Source organism: Hemitrygon akajei, chromosome 14 (assembly GCF_048418815.1).
Source record: "Hemitrygon akajei chromosome 14, sHemAka1.3, whole genome shotgun sequence".
In the NCBI taxonomy this organism is placed as follows: domain Eukaryota; kingdom Metazoa; phylum Chordata; class Chondrichthyes; order Myliobatiformes; family Dasyatidae; genus Hemitrygon; species Hemitrygon akajei.
The window spans coordinates 42071133-42093699 of NC_133137.1; the positions used below are offsets into that span (position 1 = coordinate 42071133).

General features: G+C 39.8%; 1 protein-coding gene across 1 annotated transcript in view; it reads right to left on the bottom strand.

The window, feature by feature from the left end:
* Positions 1-22567, bottom strand: part of LOC140738180 (cilia- and flagella-associated protein 54-like) — a 90337-nt gene that overhangs the window by 62040 nt on the left and 5730 nt on the right. The window contains exons 2-5 of the mRNA XM_073065297.1: positions 21909-22014; positions 8483-8626; positions 5588-5759; positions 1479-1537 (exon numbers count right to left, since the gene is read on the bottom strand). Of these exons, the coding sequence (XP_072921398.1) occupies positions 1479-1537; positions 5588-5759; positions 8483-8626; positions 21909-22014 (481 nt within the window). The remainder of the gene's footprint in view (positions 1-1478; positions 1538-5587; positions 5760-8482; positions 8627-21908; positions 22015-22567) is intronic.

A 22567-nucleotide genomic window follows, 5' to 3' on the forward strand; every position in this document is an offset into this window, starting at 1 on the left:
TGCCACTGTGATTTACATCTCCAAGCAGAATCTCAGATTAGGATGGACTGAATAAGCAAAGCAAGGTGTAGAAGTGGAAGAGGAACCTAAAGCACCTTCAGGACCATTGAGACAGGTATGAAAACAGAGGTACGTGTAGTTGGAGCAGACACTTTGTGCGGAGCATTAAGTCAACACTTTGCTGTTTATTAGCCCACCCTTGCTGTCTTTCCTTACAGTCTTACTTATTCGACCACCTTTCTTGTCCTCAACCCTACCACCTACTGCCCTGCTGCTGTGGTTCAAGCCCTCCCAAATGGCACTAGCAAATCTCCTAACAAAGATATTGGTGCCCCTTGAGTTCAGATGCAAACCATTTTGTTGTACATGTCCTGGAAGAGAGTCCAATGATCCATAGATCCAAAGTTCTCCCATCTGCAATTGTGGTGAATGAACTTCTTTCCCCTTATACTCCAGCCAGCTGCCTCAACCCAGTTCCAGCTCTTCACCACATAGGAAGATATTTATCACTAATTTTAAACCAATGCGGGATAACTTAGTCATTAAAGACACTTTATAAAAGCAAGCTTGAAATGCAAACACAGAGGGAGATGGAGGAAAAATAACTGATACAAATCTAGGTAAAGGAAGAGGACCAAATGCAGACAAAAAGACAAAGATAGTATAATCACTCAAACATATGGAATTCTTGGGCAGTCCCTTGGAATTGAGGATGAATTACCTGCACCAGGGGCAGCTGTTAAAGCAAGCAGTGTGGTTATGTAAGCACACACAGAGTGCCCTACTAATCACTCATTCATTACATCACAGATACACAAGTGTTCCTCTTCTAAACTGCCCTATTCCATTATCCTTCTCCCCTTACTCTCTTAGTCTCCAAAGTTCTCGCTTATTTCCCATCTCTGCCTCTTTCAGTCTCCCCTCTCTATTAGGCCTCACCACTTTTAGCTCCTACTCCCTTTATTTACCTCCTGCCCAGTTAAATATCTCCTTATGATTCACATATATCATCTCTATCCCTGGTGCTCCCCAGCTGTTAACTACTAGCCATTTACTCTCTCTTAAATCAAAGCCATCCACCTAACAATGTGAATCAACTACCTCAGAGCTCATTCCCTAATTACCATCCTCAAGACACTTCAAAGGTGGGGAAAGGGAAACAAATAGGTGTATATGGATCAATTTGTTTAAAAATATTTCAGTGAAACACTTTAGATATTTTACTTATACCGTACAAGTGCATGTTAATTTATTATAATATCAAAAGAAAAATTAAAATGTAAACAAGAAATGGGAAACATTTTCTTTTAACTTTCTGTAGAGGATAAACACTGTAGCAGTGTACCTCATGTAGTTATATCTGCTTAGTACAAAAATAAATGAACTCCAGTAGCTCTGTGTGCCTTTCCTGACAAGCAACAATGCAAAATTTATCCCAAAATTGAAGATAAAAGAACAGCCAATTTAATGTGTCTTACCTGAGCATAGAATGCTAAAACCATTAAATGTCTACAGATGGTATAAATGTAAGTTGTACCTAAAAGCAGAGAAACATATCAATACAATTCTAACAAATGGAAAGATATATTTAAACTAATGATGCTTAATTAATGAAAAAATAAAAACACAAAATGCTGGCAGAACTCAGCAGGCCAGACAGCATCTATGGGAGGAGGTAGTGACGACGTTTCAGGCCAAAACCCTTCATCAGGAGTGATTATAGATGCTGTCTGACCTGCTGAGTTCTGCCAGCATTTTGTGTTTTTATTTCCAGCATCTGCAGATTCACTCGTGATGCTTAATTAATGGTTGCTTTTAAGGAAAATACACTTTGGCCTTGAAACATATGAGAAAGCAATTAACAACTTAAAAAACTATTTTGTCTTCTGCATTTAAATAATTCAGGAAACATGAGAGGCATGTTCAGTTTATATGCTATTTGCATGATACCACACTTACTTTTATAAAATCTATTGCAAAATTAAAAAGGACAATTATGAACCACTGATTTAATGTTATGGAGATATCCGTTCAATGGCTGAAGTAAGCTCATAATAAAGTAACTATCAATGTACATATCAGGATTGGTCCCGAGAGCAATAGTAGTAAAATTAAAGTTATAGAGCAAACACACAAAGTTTTTTAAAAGTAAAAGAAATATTAAAAAGGAACATTATTCCTGATGAACTACTTACTGTGACAAGTACTTATCACAGTACATGTAATAGAATATAAACTCAAAGTAGTTCTTAAAAGAGTTTGGTATTATTGATGGTTATAAGATTAGGTAATGATATTGAAATTACAACAGGATAAACATCACTATATGCCATCAAGTTGCAGGTAAAACCAATGCTGCCACTAATAATACTTCCTGATGAAGCAGCATGTCTTCTTTGAAATACTTCTTGCCTCCTAACCGTTCATTATTTGGGAAGTGTAACAGGGCAGCAGGGATTGATGGAAGAAAATCTGTCAACTCTGCAATTTATCAACCAATTCACTTTATGATCTGTATCACTCCAAATCATTTCACATTAATGTGTCTCATTCATACAATAAACAGTAAATAAATAATTACTCCCAATACTAGAACAATCTACGAAGCTGCCAGATATCCCTTTCTCTATAATAGTGCAAAGCACCATCTGTCAAAATCAGAATCAGATGTATTATCACTGACATACATTCTGTGCCTCTTCATTATATACATCTGTACACCTGCTTCTAATGCAAATATCTAATCAATCATGTGCCAGCAACTCAATTCATAACAACCAGAGCATAGTCAAGAGTTTCAGTTGATGTTCAGACCAAATATCAGAATGGGGAAGAAATGTAATCTGTGTGACTGACTGTGGAATGATTGTTAGTGTTAGACAAGATCACTTGAGTATCTGAAAAACTGCGGATCTCCTGGGATTTTCACACACAAACTCAGTTTCTAGATTTTACAGAGAATGGTGCAAAAAACAACAAAAAAAATATCCAGTGAGCATCAGTTCTGTGTGTAAAACCGCCTTTTTAATGAGGAAGAGGAGAATTGCCAAACAGTTTCAAGATGACATGAAGGCAACAGTAACTCAAATACCGGTAACCACGTTACACCAGTGGTGTGCCTAAGAGCATCTCTAATCAGACAACATGTTGAACATTGAAGTGGATATGCTGAAACAGCAGAAGACAGCAGAAAAAGGTTAGGAGTACTCTTAAAGAGGAAATAAAGAAAGCAAAGTGAGGGTATGAGATAAATCTGGCAAGTTAGGTTAAAGAAAATCCCAAAAGGTTCTACAGTAACATTATATAAAAAAGTGTCCAGGGAGAGTAGATCCCAGTAGAGATCAGCAGGGTTGGCTATGCCTTGAGCCACAGAAGATGTCTGATTTTTAATGAATAGTTCTCCTCAGTGTTGATTGAGGAGAAAATAATAGTTGCTTAAGAGATAGGGAAAGAAGTGGAGATGTCTTAAGAAAACATTCATATTACAAGGGAAGAGGTATTTGCAGCCTTACAGTACATTAAGATGGATAAATTCCAGGGCCTGACAAAGTGCATCCTCGGACTTTATGAGAAGCTAGAGGGAAAACTGCAGATGCCCTTGGGAGATATTTGCTTCATCAGTAGTCATCTGTTAAGTTTACAAAGACTGGGAGGTGGCTAATTTTGCACTGTTGTTTGAAATGGATAGTGAAGACAAGCCAAAGAACTACATCAGTTGTGCAGAAATTACTGGAAGGAACTCTGAGGGACAGAATCTGGATAGACAGAGCCTGATTCAGAAGAATCAGCATGACATTGTGTGTGGAAATTAATGCTTGACGAACCTTTAGAGTTTTTTGAAGTAACCAAAAAGGTAGATGACAACAGGGCAGTGGATGCTGTCTATTCAGACTTTAGCAAAGTCTTTGCCAAGATTCCACATAGTAGATTGGTCTGAAAGGTTAGGTCTCATGGGATACAGGGAGATCTATTTCGATGAATTGAAAATTGACTCGGAGGCAGGAAACAGAGGGTAGTGACTGAAGGTTGTTTCTCAGAATGGAGGCCAGTGACTAATGGTATGCTGCAGAGATCAGTGTTTGGACCCTTGTTATTTAAGTGGGCTGAGGTGTGACAAATACATTTCAATACAAATAGGTGATGTATTTCGGAAAGTCAAACCGCATAGGACTTATATTATGAATGGTAGGTACTATGGAGTATAATTGACCAGAGGAACTTTGAAGAACAAATTTATAGTTTGTTGAAACTGGCAACAGACAGAGTGGTAAAAAAAAAAGGTGTTTAGCATGCTGGGCTTCATCAATCAGAGTACTCCATATTGGACTGGGACATTATGTTGCATAGGTGTAAGTCATTGGTGAGGCCGCAATTGGAGTACTGTGTAGAGTTTTAATCACCCTGTTATAGGTTAAACTGGAAAAAGTGCAGAAAAGATTTATTTTTACTTTATTTTATTTAGAGATACAATGCGGAACAGGCTTTTTTGGCCCACCAAGCTGCCAAAGGAAACCCATGTGCATAGAGGAAAAATATACAAACTTTATTACAAAACTGTTGCCAGGACTCAGGGTCTTGTATTACAGGGAATTGCTGGCTATGCTAGGTCTTTATTCCTTGGAAGTGGAACAGTATGAGGGGCAACGTTACTTAAATGTTTTAAATGATGAGAGGTATGGAAAAGGTGGATGGTAACAGTCTCTACCCCAGGGTAGGGGAGAACAAAAGTAGAAAGCATAGATTTAGGGTGAGAGGGGAAAGATTTAGAAAGCACCTGGGGTGAAAAAGCTTTCACACAGAGGGGAATAAGTATATGGAACAATCTGCCAGAGAAAGTGGTTGAGACAGGTAGAATAGTACATTTAAAGAACACTAAGAGAGGTATATGAAGGAGCAGGATTATGGGCTGTATGCAAGAAATTGGAACTTGCTGGTTGAGCACCATGGTTGGCATGGACTTGTTCAGCTGAAGGTTCTGTATCCATGTTGTATTGCTCTATGGCTCTAACTTGTTTTTTTTTACTATTTTTCTAATGTTCTTTTGAAAACCATTGAAAGGATCTGCTTACACAACTCTCAGACTGTGCATCCCATCTGAATATTCAAAGAAATGTCCTTAACAAGTCTATATTGTTATTTATAAACAAGTAACAGTATTTTTCCCAAAATAATGCATTAATGTTGAAAAATTTCTCAACCTCCAATATAGAGAGATCTGCAGACAGTTATCCACCATGATCGTTTCTTTTGTCCACTTAAAAACATTAATTGGGATATTCTTTGAAGAGAAAGTCTTTATGCACTATGGAAATTTCTACACCATGCCGGCAGCTTTCTATTATGATCAGGCAGCAAATGAGATTCCACTCCAGTCTTACAAACCCAAAAACCATACTTATAGGCAATTTAGAAAAATAAAAACAGATAAAAGGAAAAGTTGTACTAAACTAGTAATGGTAATATTTAGATACTCTAACAAAGTAAAATAATTTTTGGCTTCTCAATAAATAGGAGTGTAGAGGCAATAATCTCTTTTAATAATGTTAATTTATTATTGTTTTTGAAAAGCAAGAATAAAATAAAATACCATTGAAAATGATCCAGAAAAGATGTTCTTTAGGCAAGGCAACTTGCATAATAAGTCGAAGGAAATTAAGAATACTCGTGCACTTCTTTCTTGACTCCAGATTCAATAGCTTGGGATCAACTTTTTTCACCATTTGGTAACAGCAAACACTGTACATTTGCAGCGCATGAAACTACAAAACAACAGAATAATGTTATAAACAACTTGCATAACTAAAGTTACTTCAATGACTATGGATTCAGCCTTCATCCTATCAGTTTTGAAATATAAGTACTTACATAGTCCTGAATTATCAAATGTATTTGCTGTAATCTCTCACATGGCAACAAAATGATTCATTTTACTTATGTTATGCAAAGACAGTACCAAACATGTATTAATTAAAGCAGTTGCCTCTATTGACGTGACCGGCACTTACATGTAATATTATTACACAAAAGAAAACAAAATCAGAAGTTAGATTGCAAAAAAGGGTGAGGACTTGTTATCAATTAATTGCCTGAACCTTTTATTTGTAATCCAGAAAGCATAAACCCTTGTTACTATCTGCTAATTTAAGTTATCATAGCATGCAGTAAGCAATGTCAAGTTACTAAGTGCTGCATACCTCAGGAGGGAGGGAGTGAGAAGCTTATATTGGTAATGGCTATTACAAGACCTTACTTGGAGCAAGCCTATACATATAAAAAGATGTGCACTCTAGTTTCAAAAGGATGGGAAATGGATTTTTTTTTTTAAAAAAGCTCCCTTCAGGAAAGTGCTATTAGGCTAAAAAACAAAAACTTCATGCTACCTTAAAAGTTTCTTCCCCAAACAGTTAACTTAATCAACCATTCCAGTTAGTCCAGCTCTGCACTGCACTATCAACACTTTAAACCACTTTTTATATCACTGTTTATGCACAGTTTATTACATACTTATTCTTCAACTTAATTTATTATATAATTCTTTATAACTGTTTTTATTGAATGTTATGCAACACGCCATAGCAAATTCTGAATACACGTAAATATATATGGGAAATGAAGTTGATCCTTCATCCTTGTTACCATTCCAGACATAGCACAAGCCAGGAAAAGAGTGGCTCCCTGATACCAGACCTCTGTATAAAAGGATGAAATGAAGAGCATATACTTTATGACTATCGTCAGCCCCAAACATGTATACTCAGAAAGCTGTGGAAACCTGGGGCCCTGGAGATTAATATCAGGAGTCAAGTTCTGTCAGGGATCCAAGAACTAGTGGTCAAAAATTAGTAAATGTATTTTCAAATTCAATTTTCCAGCAACCTATTAGCCTATTAATTGCTAATAGATTGCCACTTGAGTTCTCTATCCCACTTAACTCTTACCTATTTGATAGTGTCTTCCTCCCCTGTTACAGCAAGACCCAATGCAAGCTTGACAAATAAGTTCATCTACTGTCTGGTCATGTTGTAGCAATCTATTAGCCTCAGACATCATTCAGTCATAGCCTACAATTCACCTCTCAGCAATCTCTGTTAGAACAACCAGAAAAATAATATGTTCCATCACAACGTTGTACATTTTATCGTGCTACCAACATCACAATTATATTTCACACTTTGCATATACTGCCAGCTTTTCAATCAACTAAATACAAATTTCATCCTTTAACACGTTTCTTTCTCTGTTTCAGAACAAGAATGCATATCCAGTCGCAGTAAGAGTTATCCATTGGGGTCAGTAGCTAAACACGACCTTACTCCAATGAACAAGTACTACCAATTATCAGTGGTACAACTTGTATTCTTGCAGATTGTCTAAGCCTGAGGAAGTGATGATTTTTTATTTAGAGATACAGCATATTAACAGGCCCTTACAACCCAACGAGCCCATGCCATCCAATTACACCCAGGTAACCAATTAACATACTAAAACGTACATTTCTGGAATATGGTAAGAAACCAGAGCATCTGGAGGAAACTCTCATGGTCACAAGAAGAACATACAAGCTCCTTACAGTCATTGGTGGGAATTGAACCCAGGTCACTGGCACTCTAAACCATCATGCTAACCGTGCCGCCCATAACGATGATGATGATAATACAATTCCTTGGGCACAAGTGCCAGCTTGTCAGAGGGCAGGGTTACCTATGAGTTATGTTGCAGAAGATTGAAGCAAGATTATGCAGAGTTATGTAGAATGAAATGCTTGGTGCACAGACAAGTCTTCTAGCAGTTTTGTACAAATTCAAGGACCATGAAGTTAATTTGACACCACCTCAGCTCAGAAGTTGGAATCAACTTATTCTACTGTAGATCTATAGAATGTACACAGCAAGCTACACTTTCACTCCCAAAAATCATAGACTGTCACTAGCAGAAATGGCTAGATCTGATACGGACAGAAACAAAGAGCAAGTTACCAAAAGTCAAGGAATTCAGCACTAAGTCCTGAAGGCTACAACATGACCAGACAGTAGATGAACTTATTTCTCAAGCTTGCATTGAGTCTTGCTGTAACAGGGGAGGAAGACACTAACAAATAGGTAAGAGTTAAGTGGGATAGAGAACTCAAGTGGCAAACAATTAGAAACTCAGGGTCACTCCTGTAGACTTATCCAAGTACACTACACTATCCAACATAATCTAATCTGCCCTGCTTCTCCTTCCAAAAATGCTTCCTGTCTTGCTCAGCCCAATATTTTGTGGTTTTATTTCAGCTTTTTATCATCTGCCGCATTTATAGTTTTGGATTTAAAATACTTTATCAGCACAGAATAATGGATCTATTGTAAATAGAGACGGAGGAAAAAAATCAGTGGATAGACCAGGATAATAAAGTCACAAAGACGTGGCTCAGGCATTCACTGATTACAAATATATACATGTTTTTGCATTTCTTGTCATAAAAAGACATTTATGAACATACCATAAAGCTGGAATTATCCATTTCAAGTCCATTTACAAAGAACGTGGCTTTAAACTTCTCTATATCTGTGATATCATCCATCCTGAAGGAACCAAATTTCTGCAGGTATCGTCCATAACATTGGCATGCGGCCAACTTGTATAGCTAGGAGTTAATGCCAACATTAGAACACAACAAAAGAGTGGAAAAACAACATTATTTAAATAGAACAACACTGCAACATTTTGCAGTACAGATGAATCTGGGTATCTGAGTACATGTGTGATAGCATTCGGATACAAACAAATAACAAGGTTAGCTAATTGATTATTGGCCATTATTGCAAGGGTATGCAGTATAAAAGTCAAGAACATTTGCTACAAATTTATGTGGTATTGATGAGACCACACAAGGAGGATATATACAGTTTTGGTCCCAAGTTTCACTAGGTTGATTTATCAGATGAAGTGCATTTGAGCAGGTCAGGAAGAGAAGAATGAAAGGTGATGTTTTTGAAATGGAGGTTCGGAGAGGGTTAACAGGGTATATACCAAGAGCGCAAACACGAGGAAATCTGCAGATGCTGGAAATTCAAACAACACACACAAAATGCTGGTGGAACGCAGCAGGCCAGGAAGCATCTATAGGAAGAAGTATAGTCGACGTTTCGGGCCGAGATCCTTTGTCAGGACTGACGTATGGTCTCGGCCCGAATCGTCGACTGTACTTCTTCCTATAGATGCTTCCTGGCTTGCTGCATTCCACCAGCATTTTGTGTGTGTTGTACATACCAAGAGGGTGTTTTTCCTGGTGGGATTATCTATAACTAGGAAAAGCAAAAATTAGCAAAACAATATAAACCTGCTAGTTAAAAGCTGGTATTGATTTAGAATAACATTTAAGATCGTGAAGGAGGAATTTCTTCTCTCAGTTGGTGGTGAATCTTTGGAATTCTTGACCCCAGAGAGCTGTGGATACATTCACAGTAGAGATTGACAGACATTTTAGCTGCAAGGGTTAGGGCATGTGGGGACAGACAGAAGGGTGGTGTTGATGTCAAAATTGCAGCAACCATAATTTCATTAAATGGTTCAGCAAGTTCAATGGACTAACTGGCTTACTTCTGCTCCTGTTTCAAAGTTCAAAGTAAATTTATTATCAAAGTACATATACTACACCAACTCATTTTCTTGCAGACATACATATAAAGAGAAATGCAATGGAATCAATGAAAATAACAATTCAAAAACTGGCAAAAAAAAAGCAATATGCAAAAGACAAACTGTGCAAATAAAAATACATAAATAATGAGAACACACATTGTAGAGTGAAAGTGAAACCATAGGTTGTGCAATCAGTTCTGAGTTGAGGTGAGTGAAGTTATCCACACTGGTTCAGGGTTGAAGGGTAATAACTATTCTTGAATCTGGAGGTGTGGGATCTAAGGTACCTCCTTTATGATGGCAGCAGCAAGAAGAAAGCATGTCCTGGATGGTAGGGATCCTTGAACATGGATGCTGTTTTGCAGCAGCACTCCTTGTAGATATGCTCAATGATGTGGAGGGCTTTGCCTATGATGGACTGGGCTGTGTGCACCATTTTTTTAAAGCTCCTCCATTCATGGGCATTGGTGTTTCCATACCAGGAGGTGATGCAACCCAGTCAGAATACTCTCAACCATGCACCTATATAGTCAGTGGTGCTAGAAAGTTTGTGAACCTTGTAAAATTTTCTATGTTTCTGCATATATATGACCTAAATTGTGATCAGATCTTCACACAAGTTCTAAAACTGATAAAGAAATCCCAATTAAATAAATAACATAAAAACCATTATGCTTGATCATTTATTTATTGAGAAAAATTATCCAATATTACATACATTTGTTGGAAAAAGTTAAGTGAATTTCTAGAGTAATGCCTTTTACAAAAGCTATTTGGAGTCAGGAACTCCAATGAGATGAGATTGGAGGTGAGGGTGTAGAGGTGCCCTGCCCTATATAAAAAACACACACACAAAATCAGGTTAATAACCTGCCCTACTCAAGAAATATCTGTTTATGTGCATATTGCCTCAATCAAAACAACTTTCAGAGGACCTTAAAAGATGCATGAAGCTCAAAAAGGCTACTGAAGTATTTCTAAAGACCCAGGTGCTCATCAGTCCGCAATAAGAGAAATTGTCTACAAATAGAGGAAACTCAGTACTGTTGCTACTCTCCCTAGGAGTGGATATCCTACAAAGATCACACCAACAGCACAACGTGCAATGCTGAAGGAGGTGAAAAAGAACCCAAGCATAACAGCAAAAGGCTTGAAGAAATCTCTAGAATTTGCTGAAGTCTCTATTCATGTGTCCACTATAAGGAAAACACTGAACAAGGATTTTGTTCATGGAAGGACACCGCAGAGAAAACCACTGCTCTCCAAAAAAAAACACTGCTGTATATCTCAAGTTTGCAAAAGACCACCTGGATGTTCAACAAACAAGAGAAAATCTGCTGCTGCTGGAAATCTGAACACACACAAAATGCTGGAGGACCTCAGCAGACCAGGCAGCATCTGTGGGAAAAAAGCACAGTCTACATTTTGGGCCAAAACGCTTTGACAGGACTGGAGAAAAAAAAAGCTGAGGAGTAGATTTGAAAGGTGGGGGAGGGGAGAGAGAAACACCAAGTGACAGGTGAAACTTGGAGAAGGAGGGATGAAGCAAAGAGCTAGGAAGTTGATTGGTGAAAGAGATGGAAAACCATGGAAGAAAGAAAAAAAGGTGGGGAGAGAACCAGAGGGAGGCGATGGGTGGGCAAGGAGATAACATGAGAGAGGGAAAAGGGGATGAGAAATGGTGAAGTGGGGGGAAGCATTATTGGAAGTTTGAGAAATTGTTGTTCATGCCATCAGGTTACAGGCTACTGTTACGTACCCGTGACACGTGACAGTGGTACCCTTGTCACGTGACTGGGGTTGAAGTTATACTGGACATGAGGTAATGGTCTTGTGATGGTGGAGTGATGTCATTTTCCCGCCAGAAGAGGTCATGTGACAGGTTTTTTTACAGGGTATAAAAGGAAGACCCACCCTGTCAGGTGGGGCAGTTCGTGGCGGGATTTGCCAAGCTGACTTCATGTTACTGCGTGATTTAATGTGATGACGCAGTTTAGTTGAAAAATGAAGTTTTATATAATGCCTAAAGTTTAAAAGGTCATTGCCAGCGGTTTCTTTGCTGGTTTAGAGTGAAGATAAGAATTTGGAAGATAAAGATTGAGGAGAATCGATTTTCGAGGTGGATTGGCTTCGACCTTATTTGATCCTCATTTGGAAGGATTTCGTTGACTGTTCTCGTGTTAATCTCCGCTGGGATAGCGGGAGATTGAGAATAGTGTGGAAGAAAGGTCAGTACCTTTAAGCCGTTATATTCCATAAAATTCTTCGTGGGAAAGTTCGACGCCGGGAATCGAAGGACATCGACGTGGAAGAGAATTTAAATCGCCTTAAAAAGTCTCTCCTTTTAAATGGACTGTGAGCTTTTGAACTTTCGGCATACCGCTTTAAAGAACGGTTTTCTTTCGGCATACCGCTTTAAAGAACTGTTTTTTTCAATACCGCTTTAAGAACTGTTTGAATTGCAATGCTATTAAGAACTGTGAGTCTGCCGCACAGCAGCTGAATTCCGGTTGAGCTAATGTTTGTTTACTTTTGGGGGGTTGGTTTTCAGTGTTTAATAAAAGTGTTATTTGTTATGAAAACCCTTGCCTAACTCATATATATTTATTGTTGCCTGAATACGTAACACTACCCAAACGAAATATAAGGTGATGTTCCTCCAACCTAAGTGTGGCCTTATCATGACAGTGGAGGAGGCCATGGGTGGACATGTCAGAATGGGAATTGGAAGTGGAATTAAAATGGGTTGCCACTGGGAGGTCTTGCTTGTTCTGGAAGACGGAGCATAGATGCTTGGTGAAGCAGACTCTCAATCTGCGTTGGGTCTCACTGATATACGGGAGGCCACACCGGGAAAACCAAACACAGTATATGACCCTAACAGACTCACAGGTGAAGTATTGCCTCACTTGGATTCTGAATGATAGTGAGGGAGGATGTGTAGGGGCAGGTGTAGCACTTGTTCTACTTGCAAGGATAAATGCCAGGAGGGCAGGAGGGAGATAGGTGGGGAAAGACAAATGGACAAGGAAATTGCAAAGGAAACAATCACTGCAGAAAGCAGAAAGTGGTGGTGGTGGGATCCAGTTGGAGGTAGCGGAAGTTTCAGAGAACTATGTGCTGGATGCGGAGGCTGGTGGGATATTAGGTGACAAGAGGAACCTAGAAGTTCCACATTGTTTCTGGGACAATGTTCTGCAGACAGATGACACAAAAGTTGAACTTTTTGGCAGAAATGAACATTGCTATTTTTGGAGGAAAAGGGGCACTGCACACCAACACCAAAACCTCATCCCAATTGTGAAGCATGATGGGAGGAGCATCATGGTTTGGGGCTGCTTTGCTGCTTCAAGGCATAGACAGCTTGCAATCATTGAGGAAACAATGAATTCAAAACTGCATCAAAACATTTTACAGGAGAACATCAGGGTAGCAGTCCATCACCTGAAGCTTAATAGAAGGTGAATAATGCAACAAGACAATGAACTGAAAGACAAGAGTAAATCAACAGAATGGTTTAAAAAGAAGAAAATTTGGAATGGCCAAGTCAAAGTTCTGACCTTAATCCTATAGAAATGTTGTGGAAAGACCTGAAGCAAGCACTTCATACAAGGAAGTCCACCAATGTCCCAGAGTTGAAGCAGTTTTGTAAGGAGGAATAGCCTAAACTTCCTCCAAGCTGATGTGCAAGACTGATTTACAGTTACCGGAAATGTCTGGTTGAAGTTATTGGTATACGGGGGGGGGGGGGGGGCGGTGGTCTCACCAGTTACTTAAAGCAAAGATTCACATCTTTTTCAACAAATACATGTATTATTGGATCATTTTTCTCAACAAATAAATGAGTAAGTGTAATGTTTTTGTCTTACTTATTTAATTGAGTTCTCTTTACTAATTTAGGACTTACGTGAAGATCTGATCACATTTTAGATCACATTTATGCATGAATAGGGAAAATTCTACAGGGTTCACAAACTTTCTAGCACCACTGTTGAAGTTTGTCAGATGATATGCCAAACCTGTGCAAAGTTCTAAAATGATAGAGACATTCTTTGTGATGGCACTTATATGCTAGTCCCAGGATAGATCCTCAGATATGATACCGCCAAGGAGTTTTAAAGTTACTGACTCTCTCCATCTCTGATCCCCTAATGAGGATTGGCTCATGGATCTCCATTTTTTTCTTCTGGTGATCAATAATCAACTCTTTGGTCTTGCTGACTTTCAGTGAGAGGTTGTTGTTAGAGCACCATTCACCCAGATTTTCAATCTCCCCCCCCCCCAACTGTATGCAAATTCATCACTTTTGATTCAGTCAACAACAGTGATGTTGTCAGCAAACTTAAATATGGTATTGGAACTGTATTTTGCCACACATTCACAAGTATAAAATGCAAACAGCAGAGGGCTAAGCACACCGACTTTTAGTGCAGCTGTGCTGATGGTGATTGTGGAGGAAATTGTAAGGGCAAAAAGACCCTAATGGGAGTTATCTACAGGCCCCCAAATAGTAGCCATGATATAGGGTGCAAGTTGAATCAAGAGCTAAAATTAGCATGTCGCAAAGGTAATGCTATGGTTGTAATGGGGGATTTCAACATGCAGGCAGACTGGGAAAATCAGGTTGGTACCAGACCCCAAGAAAGGGAGTTTGTGGAGTGCCTCCGAGATGGATTCTTAGAGTAGCTTGTACTGGAGCCTACCAGGGAGAAGACAATTCTGGATCTAGTGTTGTGCAATGAACCAAATTTGATAAGGGAACTCGAGATAAAGGAGCCATTAGGAGGTACTGACCATTATATGATAAGTTTTAATCTACAATTTGAGAGGGAGAAGGGAAAATTGGAATGTCAGTATTACAGTTGAACAAAGGGGACTATGGAGCCATGAGGGAGGAACTAGCCAAAGTTGACTGGAAGGATACCCTAGCAGGGATGACAGTGGAAAAATGACAGGTATTTCTGGGAATAATACAGAAGGTGCAGGATCAGTTCATTCCAAAGAGAAAGAAAGATTCTAAGGGGAGTAGGGGACGACCGTGGCTGACAAGGGAAGTCAAAGAGAGTATAAAAATAAAAGAAAAGTATAACATAACAAAGATGAGTGGGAAGCCAGAGGATTGGGAAACTGTTAAAGAGCAACAGAAGATAACTAAAAAGGCAATAAGGGGAGAAAAGATGAGGTACAAAGGTAAGCTAGCCAAGAATATAAAGGAGGATAGTAAAAGCTTCTTTAGGTATGTGAAAAGGAAAAAATTAGTTAAGCCCGAAGTTGGGCCCTTGAAGGCAGAAACTGGTGAATTTATTATGGGGAACAAGGAAATGGCAGATGAGTTGAACGGATACTTTGGATCTGTCTTCACTAGGGAAGACACAGAAAATCTCCCAGATGTAATAGTGGCCAAAGGACCTATGGTAACGGAGGAACTGAAGGATATTCACATTAGGCAGAAAATGGTGTTGGGTAGACTGATGGGACTGAAGGCTGATAAATCCCCAGGCCCTGATGGTCTGCATCCCAGGGTACTTAGGGAGGTGGCTCTAGAAATTGTGGACACATTGGTAATCACTTTCCAATGTTCTATAGATTCAGGATCAGTTCCTGCGGAGTGGAGGATAGCTAATGTTATCCCACTTTTTAAGAAAGGAGGGAGAGAGAAAACGGGGAATTATAGACCAGTTAGCCTGACATCAGTGGTGGGGAAGATGCTAGAGTCAATTATAAAAGGTGAAATGACGGCACATTTGGATAGCAGTAACAGGATCGGTCCAAGTCAGCATGGATTTACGAAGGGGAAATCATGCATGACTAATCTTCTAGAATTTTTTGAGGATGTAACTATGAAAATGGACAAGGGAGAGCCAGTGGATATAGTGTACCTAGACTTTCAGAAAGCCTTTGATAGGTCCCACATAGGAGATTAGTGGACAAAATTAGAGCACATGGTATTGGGGGTAGGGTATTAACATTGATAGAAAATTGGTTGGCAGACAGGAAACAAAGAGTAGGGATTAACGGGTCCTTTTCAGAATGGCAGGCAGTGACTAGTGGGGTACCGCAAGGCTCAGTGCTGGGACCGCAGCTATTTACAATATACATTAATGATTTAGATGAAGGGATTAAAAGTAACATTAGCAAATTTGCAGATGACACAAAGCTGGGTGGCAGTGTGAAATATGAGGAGGATATTAGGAGAACGCATGGTGATTTGGACAGGTTGGGTGAGTGGGAAGATGCATGGCAGATGCAGTTTAGTGTGGATAAATGTGAGGTTATCCACTTTGGTGGCAAGAACAGGAAGGCAAATTACTATCTGTTTGGTGTCAAGTTAGGAAAAGGGGAAGTACAACAAGATCTTGGTGTCCTTGTTCATCAGTCACTGAAAGTAAGCATGCAGGTACAGCAGGCAGTGAAGAAAGCTAATGGCATGTTGGCCTTCATAACAAGGGGAGTTGAGTATAGGAGCAAAGAGGTCTTTCTGCAGTTATACAGGGCCCTGGTGAGAACACACCTGGAGTATTGTGTTCAGTTTTGGTCTCCAAATTTGAGGAAGGACATTCTTGTTATTGAGGGAGTGCAGCGTAGGTTCACGAGGTTAATTCCCGGGATGGCAAGACTATCATATGTTGAAAGATTGGAGCGACTGGGCTTGTAAACACTGGAATTTAGAAGGATGAGAGGGAATCTGATTGAAACATATAAGATTATTAAGGGATTGGACACACTAGAGGCAGGAAACATGTTCCCGATGTTGGGGGAGTCCAGAACCAGAGGCCACAGTTTAAGAATAAGGGGTAGGCCATTTAGAACAAAGTTGAGGAAAAACTTTTTCACCCAGAGAGTTGTGGATCAATGGAATGCTCTGCCTCAGAAGGCAGTGGAGGCCAATTCTCTGGATGCTTTCAAGAAAGAGTTAGATAGAGCTCTTAAAGATAGCGGAGTCAAGGGATATGGGGAGAAGGCAGGAACAGGTTACTGATTGTGGATGATCAGCCATGATCATATTGAATGGCGGTGCTGGCTCAAAGGGCCGAATGGCCTACTCCTGCACCTATTGTCTATTATCTATTGACCTGTACAAAAAGGATGGTTGCACGAATCCCAGGGGGACCAATATCCTGGCAGGGAGGTTTGCTAAGGGCACTGGGGAGAGTTTAAACTACAATTGTTGGGGGGTGGGAACCAAACTGATGAGACTGGGGAAGAGGAGGTTAGCTCACAAAAAGAGAAAGCGTGTAGACAGTGCGAGAGGGATGATAGGCAGGTGATAGAGAAGAGACGTGCTCAAACCCAAGGCTTGAGGTGCGTCTATTTTAATGCAAGGAGTGTTGTGAACAAAGCAGATGAGCTTAGAGCGTGGATCAATACTTGGAGATATGATGTGGTGGCCTTTACAGAGACTTGGATGGCTCAGGGACAGGATTGGCTACTTCAAGTGTTGGGTTTTAGATGTTTCAGAAAGGAAAGGGAAGGAGGCAAAAGAGGTGGGGGCGTGGCACTGTTGATCAGAGATAGTGTCATGGCTGCAGAAAAGGTGAACGCCATGGAGAGATTGTCTACGGAGTCTCTGTGGGTGGAAGTTAGGAACAGGAAGGGGTCAATAACTTAACTGGGTGTTTTTTATAGACCACCTAATAGTAACAGGGATATCAAGGAGCAGATAGGGAAACAGATCCTGGAAAGGTGTAATAATAACAGAGTTGTCGTGATGGGAGATTTTAATTTCCCAAATATCGATTGGCATCTCCCTAGAATGAGGGGTTTAGCTGGGGCAGAGTTTGTTCGGTGTGTTCAGAAAGGTTTCTTGACACAGTATGTAGATAAGCCTACAAGAGGAGAGGCTGTATTTGATTTGGTATTGGGAAATGAACCTGACCAGGTGTCAGATCTCTCAGTGGGAGAGCATTTTGGAGACAGTGATCATAATTCTGTCTCCTTTACAATAGCATTGGAGAGAGATAGGAACAGACAAGTTATTAAAGCGTTTAATTGGAGTAAGGGGAATTATGAGGCTATCAGGCAGGAAATTGGAGGCTTAAATTGGAAACAGATGTTCTCAGGGAAAAGTATGGAAGAAATATGGCAAATATTCAGGGGATATTTGTGTAGATTTCTGTATAGGTATGTTCCAATGAGACAGTGAAGTTATGGTAGGGTACAGGAACCGTGGTGTACAAAGGCTGTAATAAATCTAGTCAAGAAGAAAAGAAAAGCTTACAAAAGATTCAGAGAGCTAGGTGATGTTAGAGATCTAGAAGCCACTAGGAAGGAGCTTAAGAAGGAAATTAGGAGAGCCAGAAGGGGCCATGAGAAGGCTTTGGCAGGCAGGATTAAGGAAAACTCCAAGGCATTCTACAAGTATGTGAAGAGCAAGAGGATAAGACGTGAAAGAATAGGACCTATCAAGTCTGGCAGTGGGAAAGAGTGTATGGAACCGGAGGAAATAGCAGAGGTACTTAATGAATACTTTACTTCAGTATTCATGATGGAAAAGGATCTTAGTGGTTGTAGTGATGACTTGCAGCAGACTGAAAAGCTTGAGCATGTAAATATTAAGACAGAGGATGTGCTGGAGCTTTTGGAAAGCATCAAGTTGGATTATCGCCAGGACCGGACAAAATGTAACCCAGGCTACTGTGGGAGGCGAGAGAGGAGATTGCTGAGTCTCTGGCAATGATCTTTGCATCATCAATGGGGACAGGAGAGGTTTCCAAGGATTGGAGGACTGTGGATGTTGTTCCTTTATTCAAAAAAAGGGAGTAGAGATAGCCTAGGAAATTACAGACCAGTGAGTCCTACCTCAGTGGTTGGTAAGTTGATGGAGAAGATTCTGAGAGGCAGGATTTATGAACATTTAAAGAGGTATAATATAATTAGGAGTAGTCAGCATGGCTTTGTCAAGGGCAGGTCATGCCTTACGAGCCTGATTGAATTTTTTGAGGATGTAACTGAACACATTGATGAAGGAAGAGCAGTAGATGTAGTGTATATGGATTTCAGCAAAGCATTTGATAAGGTACCCCATGCAAGGCTTATTGAGAAAGTAAGGAGGCATGGGATCCAAGGGGACATTGCTTTGTGGATCGAGAACTGGCTTGCCCACAGAAGGCAAAGAGTGGTTGTAGAGGGGTCATGTTCTGCATGGAGGTCAGTCACCAGTGGAGTGCCTCAGGGATCTGTTCTGGGACCCTTACTCTTCGTGATTTTTATAAATGACCTGGATGAGAAAGTTGAGGGATGGGTTAGTAAGTTTGCTGATGGCACAAAGGTTGGAGGTGTTGTGGATAGTGTGGAGGGCTGTCAGAGGTTACAGCGGGACATTGATAGAATGCAAAACTGGGCTAAGAAGTGGCAGATGGAGTTCAACCCAGGTAAGTGTGAAATGGTTCATTTTCGTAGGTCAAATATGATGGCAGGATACAGTATTAATGGTAAGACTCATGGCAGTGTGGAGGATCAGAGGGATGGGGTCCGAGTCCATTGGACGCTCAAAGCAGCAGCGCAGGTTGACTCAGTGGTTAAGAAGGCATACGGTGTATTGGCCTTCATCAATCGTGGAATTGAATTTAGAAGCCGAGAGGTAACATTGCAGCTATATAGGACCCTGGTCAGACCCCACTTGGAGTACTGTGCTCAGTTCTGGTCACCTCACTACAGGAAGCATGTGGAAGCCATAGAAAGCATGTAGAGGAGATTTACAAGGATGTTGCCTAGATTTGGGAGCATGCCTTATGAGAATAGGTTGAGTGAACTCAGCCTTTTCTCCTTGGAGCAAAGGAGGATGAGAGGTGACCTGATAGAGGTGTACAAGATGATGAGAGGCATTGATTGTGTGGATAGTCAGAGGCTTTTTCCCAGGGTTGAAATGGTTGCCACAAGAGGACACAGGTTTAAGGTAGTGGGGAGTAGGTACAGAGGAGATATCAGGGGTAACTTTTTTTACTCAGAGAGTGGTGAGTGCGTGGAATGGGCTGCCGGCAATGGTGGTGCAGGCGGATTTGATAGGGTCTTTTAAGAGGCTTTTAGATAGGTACATGGAGCTTAGTAAAATAGAGGGCAATGTTTAAGCCTAGTAATTTCTAAGGTAGGGACATGTTCAGCACAACTTTGTGGCTGAAGGGCCTGTATCATGCTATAGGTTTTCTAAATTTCTATGTTTCTATGATCCGAGATGTTCAGAGATCAATGCACATAAACTTCTAGCTTCCTCTGTCACCTGCATAATAAACCCGATTATTAAAAAAAGAATGTGGAAAAAAAGAATGTGGAATAAAACTTCTGAAGAAAGTGTTTAGAATAACTTGAGACATTCACATTTACTCTTCTCTTATTTGGTTCTTGAAAAGCTGTAGGATTGTTATCCTTAATTCAATACCAGCTGTTTTGTTCATTTTTGTTTTATAAAAGCTGCTCTGAATATTTGTTTTATGAGTAAGATGCAAGAGAGGAAAAGGGCAAATCTGAAAAAGGCAAAGAAAAGAAATGAAATAGAGAAAACGTGAAATGGAAACAAAAAATAAGATTCAAAAGGTAAGAAGAAAGAAATTGACCGATAGGGATAGACAGAGAGGGAGAGAAACACACACAGAGAGACAGAACCAGAGAAGGAAAGGAATAATAAAGGATAATGATCCTATCAGTAAATTGTAGGAAATTTCTGCAATAGATTGTCCCATCCTGTGAATGACACGTCATGCTTCATTACAAATGGTATTTTGTAGGAAAGCACATAAGCTAATTTGCCCCTTAGCAAGATCCAGCTAGAGCTACAGAATAAACGATTGACTAACATATATTCTTGATGGCAGAAGTTGAGTGAGAGATGATAACCTGGAAGCAATAAAAGCTCTTTGATTCCATTTCAAATGTTATAGAATATACAAGAGTACAGTACAGGAACAAGCCCTTCAGCTCACAATGGTTTACCAACCTAATTAAGGATACCTAATCTTTCTGTCTCTACATAATCCAATCTTGCATATTCATGTTCCTATCTATGATTCTCTCAAACACCTCTGTTGCACCTGTCTCCACCACCACCCATGGCAGGGCATTTAAGGAACCCACCACTTCCTTTTTTAAAAAAAAATAAACATTCCCATTACATTTCCTGGTTTCACCTATCACCATGTGTTTTCTCTCTCCACTCCCCCACCTTTTGAATCTACTTATCTTTTTTTTCCCAGTCCTGCCAAAGGGTCTCAACCTGAAACATCGACTGTACCCGTTTCCATAGATGCTGATGGCCTACTGAGTTCCTCCAGCATTTTGTGTGTGTTGCTTGGATTTCCAGCATTTACAGATTTTCTCATGTTTGTGACTAGACCAGTACATTTCCTTTGAACTTTTCCCCCCTCATCTTAAATGTTTGCCCTCTGGTATGAAATAATTTAACCCAATTAAGAGTAATCTACTCTATAATTTTATCTCCCCTCTGTCTCTGCCACTCCAGAGAAAATTACCCTAGTTTGTCCAACCTCGCCTTACAGCACGTACTCTACTCCAAGCAGCATCCTGGTAAACCTTTTCTGCACCCTTCCTAAACCTCCACATCCTTCCCATAACAGGGAGACCAGAAATGAATGCAATATTCCAGGTGCTGGCACCAGTATTTTATAAAGCTGCAACATAACATCCTGACTCTTGAACTCAATGCCTTGACTAATAAAGACAACCATAATATGCACCTCTCTACCACCCTATCAATTTGTGCAACCACCTTCAGGGAGCTATGGACTTGGACCCCAAGATCTTTTATGTTTGATCTCTCACACATCACTCTTGCCCAGGTTAAACTCTGCCATTTCTCTATCCTTATTTGCAACTGATCTATATCCTACTGTATCCTTTGGCAACATTCTACACTAACTATGATGTCACCAAACTTTGTGCCAAGTGCAAACATACCAATCTAAGTTATTTATATATGTCACAAACAGCAGAGATCCCAGCACATTGTATGATGTCACATCTAGAGTGTCAGTTGCTCGGCATGGATTAAGTGCACCAAGGGGCCTGGCTCTATACTGTATATTTGATTTTATGAGACATCAACTTAGACAAGTGAAACCTCAATTGATGTTTCAGCTAAGTGTGTATACCACTGCAATAAAATTACGGGACATGTATTCAAAACTTTCCAGCATAGTTACATTTGGACAATTAACCAGAAATTTGGCACATTTAAAATAGGTAGATGCTTGTTTAACATATTAGCCTTTTATTCCAAATAATAAAATACTATTTTTATATTTAGTTTATCATTGGAATTCAGACAAATTTACCTTTAGATGCACTAGAAAATCTCCAACCATCAGCAATTTTTCTTCAAAATAGTGAACAGGTAACATTTTCTCATACTTGTTCCAGATGCAAAATAAATCATTGGCTCTAATAAATCAAAGCAGAACAATAGTTCAGTCAGTGAGTAGGGATAACACCCAGTTTAAAAAAAAATGCACAGAGTTTACAATGCAATTAAAATACTTCATGAAAATACTCATTTAGAACATTATCATTTCCCTCTGCACAAGGAAGTCAAGATCAAGCATCTTCAGTTAATTGGGAGATGAGTACAAGTATAACAAAGCAGGGCATGCAGGGCTTTTGTTAATTCTTCATTTCAAGGATATGGGCATTTATTGCCCATCTCTAATGTTAACATTGCCAGTATTTATCGCACATCTTTAATTACTTGAGAGGGTGACTGTTAGACAGTTACATATAGGGTTGGGGTAAAAGAGCTTGTTACAGCAAGGACTGAGGACTTAGAGAACTAGTCATAAAAAAAGCAAATGGGTTCAGGGATTAGGTTAGTATGTATAAGAAATTAGTCCTAGATGGTGGGGTCAGATGACTGGGCACACCATCAGGAGCAGATAGGCTGGAGGGAAATGGGCTAGGGGGAAGGTGGAGAATTATGGGAAATAAAAGAGAAAGAAAG